This window comes from Rhagoletis zephyria, unplaced genomic scaffold (assembly GCF_001687245.7).
Source record: "Rhagoletis zephyria isolate East Lansing unplaced genomic scaffold, Rhagoletis_zephyria_1.1 Rzeph_scaffold_01114, whole genome shotgun sequence".
NCBI classification, from domain to species: Eukaryota; Metazoa; Arthropoda; class Insecta; order Diptera; family Tephritidae; genus Rhagoletis; species Rhagoletis zephyria.
This window is the reverse complement of record NW_016158198.1, coordinates 103,587-112,566: the sequence shown is the minus strand read 5'-3', so window position 1 is coordinate 112,566 and position 8,980 is coordinate 103,587. Positions and strand designations below refer to the sequence as shown.

Here is an 8,980-nt window from a genome sequence, read left to right as displayed (position 1 = left end):
TCATTAATGCTAATATATGCTAAAAAGCTACTTACGTACTAAATTTTAAGCAAATCGGACTATAATAAGATTTTTTCGAATAGACCGGTCCCTGGTCCACCTACCCTAAAACATGGTGGTTACCGAAAGCTCTTTGTATACAAAATTTCNATGCTAATATATGCTAAAAAGCTACTTACGTACTAAATTTTAAGCAAATCGGACTATAATAAGATTTTTTCGAATAGACCGGTCCCTGGTCCACCTACCCGAAAAAAGTAAAATTTTGGTGGTTTCCGAGAGCTATTTGTATACAAAATTTCATGAAAATCGGACCAGTTGTTCGCGAGATTACCTGTTACAAAAAAAAGGGACTTCTCTTTATATAATTAGTATAGATTGGTAACGGTAGGGGCAATATCTACTCTTGCACAAAAAGAGCTGCAAGGTGGCGCTGGAGTCGACTTATTGGTAAAAATCGTCAAGTGAAGTCAATCGGAGACACTAAAGATCAAAGTTAAATTACCACTGTTAAATCGATTACCAGAAGGTTGGCGGTCCTTGCTTTACGGCGACTAAACAGAATAAAGACTATTCTTGATAAATGCCTACAAATACAATTGTAAGACTTCTAATGTATTTCGTCTGAAATAAGTATATGTATATCAGACTTGTGAAAAATGCATACAATTGATGCATTAATTTTTGATATTTAATGTAAATGAAAATTTCAATGCATTAATTCCGAAGAAATAACGCTAATGATTTTTTTTTGTATTAACATTAAAATGTTTAAATGAATACTATTGCAATAATTTATTGCATTAAAATTATAACAAGCTCTAAAAACCCATTAACTAATTTTATTTTGAAGTAAAAATTCTTTGCTGACGTTGAGGGTAGAATTTTAAGGTCAAAAAAGATAGTGACGGACGTTAGGGCTGGTTTTCACTATGCCAAGTTCAATAGCATTTGTCGTTAAATAGGTAAAATCACATTGTCAAATGGAACTAAAAAACGGTTTATTGATTGATTTAGATCAGAGTAGCTCCTCAGTCGTGTACATGCGCTGCTAAACTGGCTATCTGTCTGTTTTTGGCTCATACTTAATATATGTAATCGGTATGCATCAACAATTAACATAAAAATCTACAAAAGCACTCTGCGTTGCATGCACATTGGCTTTCATTTTCATAAAACATCTAACAATGTTTAGAAGAATTTTTCTACAAATACGCATAATATAATGAGGCTGAAAAAACTATTAGTAATTATTCCAAGTCCTTCCAAAAGAAGTTATTTGTATTTTTTTTGAATTCAGTCTTGAAAAGAAATTATGGATTCATATCTTAATAGATTGACGCTTACACATATGTTAGTGTTTGGCCGAGCTTCTCCTCCGATTTGTGGCGTGCGCCTTGATGTTGTCACACAAAGCGGAGGGACCTACAGTTTTACGCCGACTCCGAACGGCGATTGTATTTTTATGAGAAGCTGTTTTTCATGGCAGAAATACACTCGGAGGTTTGCCATTGCCTACCGAGGGATGACCGCTGTTAAGAAAAAACCTTTTTCTAAATTTTTTTGCGATGTTGCTTTGACCAGGGCTTGAACCCAGGCGTTGCGGAGTGGAAGCGCGCACTGCTTACCACTACACCACAGCGGCGGATTCATATCTTAGTGTAGTATAATCCTCATTATTTTAAATAATATTAAAAAAGTGACAACTAAATCGATGCATTAACACCGCTGGAAATATGAAAATTTCGAATTCCGTCCGATCCGTGAAATAAACTGAATAAAAAACAAAACCTTAAACTGTACTTAGATTTTTTGTTGTTTTCCGAGCATATTTGGAAGCACATTTACTAATGTTTTAATTTATCTAAGCGCTTAAAATAGCTTTCTTCTTGCTTATTTTCTTCGGTCCTGCTCATCACCACTTTGTAGTTTTTCCAGAATACTGGTTAATCAAAGAAATGAAAAAGTTAAAATTTTGTGTGCGTGGCATGCATAAACAAAGAAAGTTGTAGGTATTGAGGCAAAATTGTTTTGAAGTTGCAGTTATAAAGGTTAAAATTTTTTGTTTTAGAGACTTGTATTAATCAAGGAATTGCACGTATTGAAGGTTGCGTTACAAACAATTATAAGGCTCAAACTACGAAAAACGCTTTTTTATACCTTTTGTCCAGATTGTGAGGGGTATTCAAAATTCTAGGTATGCATATTTTTTGTGCATCATTAGATCTATAACTTTATCAGTCACACAGTGTTATTATCCCTACGAAATCCTTGACGGTGGTACCGGGTGGGGAACGGTACATGACGGTAGGAAGTTTAGTTTGGGTTAAAGCCTCACACGCCCGGGGTTAGGTTTTCAATGCTTCCTCCTCGCACAAAAACATGTGCAGTAAAAAGTTATTTATTTAAATCGACGAATAGTTTTATATCAACTTTTGTGAACTTCTAAGTATTTATGTGTCTGTGTACAACATAGCTCTATTGGTTACAATAGTTTTAAGCTATAATACCAATTTTTAGTAATAATTATTGGTTTCGAAAAAAATGTATAGCCCCCCTCCCTCCCCAAATTTCGTTCTGGCTACGCCGATAAAAATCTGTATACACTGCGTTCATTTAAATCTCTTTCTTTTCTTTCCGGAAAATATTGGTAGATTTTTAGCCTTTGTTGGTAAAAATAGTAGAAAATAGATTACAATTAAAAAGTTGGTAGATCTAGTGTTAAAGTCCGTGCACTGCATTAGTTTGACACCCCCTTACAAAAGCTTTGCACACACACACGAACCCACACACAGTGCTTTACTAAGGGTACCGATTTTGTCAAGAGGGAGCGAGAAAACTGTTTTCTGAGCAAACCTTTTATTATTGAATCATGCGTTCGATAGTCTTTTTTATGAGAAACTGCATGAAAAAAATTACCAAAACTCAACTCGACTTTTTACCAACTTCAAACTGGCACTTAGTTATAGTACATTGCCAAATTGTGTGCAAATTTATTGAATTTTCCTGAGTTGTGCACAAGGCATATCGATTTTTTTTAATGTTTTTGTTGTAATATAAACTATATTTTTATACAAAATTCGCAGAAAATTTTAATAAAAAAATTATCCATACATTGTAAAAAATTCTCTGTTCCAATAATTTAGTGCGTCTCTGTACTCTGGTCCAAAAATGTATGGGAGAAAAGTAAAATCGGAAATTTAATGCTCTCACCCCCTAGGATTGTTCTATACCGAAAAAAATATACCCCTGTTTTTTTATTTTAAAATCAAAATATATTTAGAGGTCGCTCAAAGCGCTCAAAGTTTCCCATGTATTTTGTATGGGGAAAAAAAGACTTCGTAGAAATGGCATAGAATCCATGGAAATCAAAATTTTTCAATTTGAAAACTCTGCTTCTCTTCAGAAGACTTCAGAGAATAATGCCCAATTGTTTATTTAAACGTTTTTTAATTTAAACTATTTTTTCTTTTTTTCTTTTGTATATTTCTGTTTGTATATTTGATTTTTTTTTGGGATATTTCGGAGACCCTTAAAAAATAGTTAAAATTAAAAAATGTTTAAATAAACAATTGGGCATTATTCTCTGAAGTCTTCTGAAGAGAAGCAGGGTTTTCAGATTGAAAAATTTTGATTTCCATGGATTCTATGCCATTTCTACGAAAAGTCTTTTTTTCCCCATACAAAATACATGGGAAACTTTGAGCGCTTTGAGCGACCTCTAAATATATTTTAATTTTAAAATAAAAAACAGGGGTATATTTTTTTCGGTATAGAACAATCCTAGGGGGTGAGAGCATTAAATTTCCGACTTTACATTTTTTGGACCACCCTACTGTACATACATAAATTAAGTGGGGAGCAGAAATGAGTAAATCCTGATTTTTGTTAAATATATATTTCGTGCTTTAACCAATCCCATATAAAGCAAACTTTCTACGTTTATAGAGAGCTTTGAAAAATTCAACAAATTTTTGTTAAAATTTTTACCTTTTGCAAAGAAAATTAACAAATCAATGCCAGGTTTTATAAATTGTACTTTTTATATGAAAAAAAACCACAAAATAAAAAAAATTTAAAAATCAACGCGATTTTTCAGCCATTTCAACATTTTAATGAAAGTTTGTTTAATTTTCCAAAGCTCTGTATAAGGTTTGAAAGTTTTATTTATATGGCTTTGGTTAAAGCACGAACCATATTTTTATAAAAAAATAACAAACAAATTTTAGGTTTAAAAACCTTGCAAATATTTAAAAAAAAAATCACCATTTCCTCATTTTTGCAGCATATAAAGCATTGAAATTGATGTCGTTTAATATGTTAGCTTACCCATAATGTAATAAACAAAGTGAAAGCAATATTTGACGTACGCTTATTTTCGTATATTTGTTTACATTAACCCTCTTTCGGCTTAGGCTTGGAACCGAATTCTGAGATAGGGCGTTCTTCAACAAAATTCTGTTATAGGGTGTTTTTCAATACTTTCAATATGTTTTTCAGAATTTATGCGAGTTGCACTAGAAATTTCCTTTTTTCTCGATTTTAGCAAATAAATTAGTCATAAAACCGTATTTTTTTTGTGAATAACTATTTACTGATATTTACACATATAAATAGTATTGAGGAAGGTCTCAAAAGATTTCCCTATATATGTATATATGTATACATTATGATTAAGGATTCTTTCTCAAATTAATTACTTCAAATCAGGTTCATCTATTATTACTAAATTGGCGAAAATATAAATTTTATGCGAAACTTCACATCTGTTTGGCGCACTGCGGTTGTAGTTATTGGACGCTATTTTCACGATATGCCTTTGCACTAATGCATGTGAGAACATACCCACACTTTGATCATTACCTCTCCTCTGATGAAATAGCAGGCAGCATCTTTGATGGTACTGCATATGGATCGAGGCGTCTTCTCTTGGCATTAATACTTGCATAAATGATATCATTCGATTTGAAGTGCAGAGCGCAAACTTTCGATGATCCAGCTAGTTTAACACCACACGCATTCATCCAATCCCTTCCTTGTGTAACATCTTCCTCATTGTTGTGGGTGCTTCTGCATAAACACAAATATATGTACCATCCGTCCTTTATTTTAAAGGACAGTCCTTTATTTAACTTCCTGTCCTGTGAAAACGTCTCTTATAAAATAAAATCAAAACCTTCGCCAGTTTGTTTCGCAATCGGTAATTTTTACACAATATATAAAGCACAGGGAAAGTTGTGCCCAGGATCGTGTTGCACGCTGAGTTTCCAGTTCCCATGAAAGAAAACAATAAACCACCTGCTGCACAGTGGTTCAAAACTGGCATTCATTCACTTAATTTTTCACTTAATTTTATTAATTTTTCGTTTTTTATAAAAGCCTGCAATATTTGCAAGAGACCAGTTAAACCTGATTTCTAAATTTTTTGATTATATTAAATTTTTTAGTGCAAATTGCAGAAAAAGGAGCAATTTTGAAGCAAATGTATTCTCCTGTTCCAGTTAATAAATGTTACATAACGAAAACTAGTTGAAAACAATTGCATGGTTCTCCCAAAACAAAAAAAAATTGAAATGTTATAAAAAAATGTTCACCAAAATAAATATTTTTTTTTTGGTTTTTAGTAAAAATTGGTTGAATGAATGCTCCTGTGGATTATGAACATTGACTTCCAATTTCGAACCACTGTGTACTGGCTTCGTCGTGCAGTATGAATTAAGGTAAACGCATATTGGTAGCAAAGGATGGCGAAGTCCTTGAAACGGATTTGGCTTAATTTTTCGGTACAGCAGGGGAACTTATACAATTAAATAATATAATTAACTGGAAAATATTTGATTAAAATTACGACATGGGTATGGCATTTAAAACGATTTTTTCTTTTTTGTTCTTTAATTTCTAAAACAATTATTTTTTTATTTTGAAATTTATTTATAATTTTGCTAGTTTCAAATGGATTAACGCAATGACAAAACCGTTGTCATATAAGCGTATAAAGAAAAAGGCGTGAGTACTAGGTACTCATGAAATTTGATGTGTATACATATGCGAACGGCAAAGCATAAAAGTACGTTTACATATAAATATAATCTCAAACAAAGCTCGTTAGCTGTCAAATTGGTTGTGCTTGTTATTCACACAACTCGAGGAAAAGTTAAACTTCTTCTCTGTGCCACCGTGGTCACTTTTCTTTTGCAACACATATTAGGCCATTTAAATATATTTTAACTGAATATTTTATTAAAAATACCTTTACAAACCTATTTTCCTTACTAGCGTCAATTTTTGTTTACTTTAACATTTGACATTCCTCCTCTTCTTCACAAGTATAATCGATAAAACTTGGTTGGACACCGAAAAGTTATCGGTTTAATCTGAGATATTTTTAGTTATAATTTTGCATGGCTAATCTCTTTTTCTAATAACAGATTAGGGAGTTAAGCTCGAAAATTAGAATAATCTTTTTATATGTAAAGATATTATTAGGCGATTCAGTTACATACATACAAATGTAGGTTAGGTTAGAAATTAAACATTAATTTCACTTAATTTTATTCATTTTGCTGATTTAATATTTTTATTCATTTTCATTTTTAATTCTTTTAATACATGACATTATCGGTATGATTGATAAAATATACTTGTGACTCAAGGGTGTTAAAATATCTTGGAAACACCGCATATAGGTAGATTTTCAAGTTTTATGCGACGAAAAATATTTTATTGCCTCTATCTACTCAGAATTGTTTATCAAATGTAAAATTGAAATAATTTGTATTACAGATAGGTTATATTAATAAAACATATATATTAGCCAATAATTTACTATTTAAATATATTGACTACCTTTATTTATAAAATGTGTGTACACTATCATTGGTTAATTAGTTTTTGCTTTCAGAATCTTCGCTGGCCTCAAACTATTCCTTTGTCACATCTTTGACAACGGATTTAGAGGGTAACAGCAGCTTTATTGTGTCTGGGGAAAACGATTTGATATTTTTTCTTTTTTTGGTTATGAACCGAAATACTGCTTAAAAACGAGTCCGAGCTCACCAACAGCCGGTTATATATGTCACGGTTACATACTTCACGAGAAAACTTCCGGGAATAATTTTCTCGATAGTGTTTGTTGTGGGCCTCTTGAGCCTCCCCGATAATTGTCCTATTGTTAATAAGGAATTAGTATCTTGTGCATTGTGGGTTTCATAGGTTGCCATGCCGTCATCGATTCGCCACTTCTCGCTCGCTATGTTTGAGTTCCGGTCGCTTAACGAAAAACTTTGCATGTGAAAGCAACAACAAAGTTAGCTAGCACGGATATACGATAGCAAGTTTGGTTGAACCTCATTGAGTTCGTTCGTTTCGCCACTTGCTAACTGATGGCGAATCGATGACGGCTAATAATCAATTGCAGCGCATTTCCACTTACTATGCATATGCCTAAATGTATGCAACCATTTGGCAAGCGAACACAGGGTGCTTCTAATGAAAATAAAAATTTTATGCTGAAATACACATGCTAAGCCCTTCGAAATTTTGTGCTGGGATATGCGTTACAGCTTTGCAAATTTTACCCCTACCGAAACCAAAGATGTATACACATCAATAAATATGTCATATACTGATTTCACTTTGCTTATTACACTATGAGTTTATCTACCCCTTTCCTAACATTGTGTGTCCCGGTTTCAAGAATGCAAAAGTTGGTAACCCTGGTGATAACATCAAGGCGCACGCCACAAATCGGATGAGAAGGTGGGCCAAATACTAACATGCGTAGGCGCCAACCTATTATTATTAGTTATTATTATTAACAGCATCGAAGACACTTAATTCTTAGGTGGATTTTTATATCAGAAGCTGAATCTTGTGAAAATTGCAGATAAAGGGTATTGAATATAAGCCCTCGTTATGCTTTATGGCCCTTAACTTATTTATTTTAAATTGATAAGTTAAGGGCCCTTAGCCTACTGCTTTATATACATATACACGGTGTCCAAAAAGTACCACGACAAACTTAAGGAGAAGGTAGGTGGGGGGGTGGGCTCCCTGATAAGAACTTATCTTATATAAGTGTCACCGTTTCTGAAATAAGTATATATGTATTGATATTTTTTTTAATAAAAAAAATCGGGCCTCTTAGTGTGTTTTCTTTAACTGCATGTACAAACAAAGTTATAATTCTTAGTTAATTTTTTCTGTAAAATACTTCCAGATAGTTTCTTTCCCATATTCAAACGCAATGTAGTTAAAAGATATAAAGGAAATTATTTCAAAATTAAGGCTATTTTGGGATTTTTAACTTTTTGATATTTTATATATTATAGCCGTTTTGTGGGTAAAAGCTGAGGCACGCTAGAATGTAATTCGTGAAATTGGAGCCTTCGAACATTGTGTTGTTGATACTATGCGGATATTCACCTAATTTGCGGGGAAGCTTGCTATAATACCAGAGCTGCTCAAAAACTCTATGCGGAGCGATACCCCAATCGTTGGCATTCGGATCATGAAGTTTTCTCCCGGACTCATAGAGTTATCAGAAGGTAAGTAAATTTACACGTTTTTTGTTTAAAGTCTTTCTTCTTCTAAGTTTCATTTTTTCTTTTCTTAAGGTCGCATACCTGGAAGACGTGAAGGCGAGACGGGACGTCCTGTAATGGTAGATGTTGTAGTTGTGCTAGAGAAAGTGGAACTAGGTCCATTGACTTCAGTGGGAATGATAGAAAGACAAACTGTATTACCAAAAATTTACGGTTCACAAAGCTTTAAAATATAATCAATTTCATCTCTACCACATTCAACGTGTTCAGGGTCGTCAAGCGAGGGATTACCAGGCGAGGATTAGATTTTGCCGCGAAATTTTGCGAATGTATGCATCAAACCCCAACTTGCTTAATAAAATAACTTGGAGCGATAGATTATCATGCAAACATGATGGTTACTTTTATTTACATAATCTTCATAGTTGGCAGATAGA

General features: G+C 33.1%; 1 protein-coding gene across 1 annotated transcript in view; it reads left to right on the top strand.

The window, feature by feature from the left end:
- The window catches only part of LOC108362834 (C-X-C chemokine receptor type 4-like), a 26,411-nt gene extending 17,452 nt beyond the window's left edge, over positions 1–8,959 (top strand). The window contains exons 3-4 of the mRNA XM_017615979.1: positions 8,331–8,546; positions 8,616–8,959. Coding sequence (XP_017471468.1) covers positions 8,331–8,352 — 22 coding nt within the window. The 3' untranslated portion in view covers positions 8,353–8,546; positions 8,616–8,959. The remainder of the gene's footprint in view (positions 1–8,330; positions 8,547–8,615) is intronic.
- The last annotated feature ends 21 nt before the right edge of the window (positions 8,960–8,980 follow it).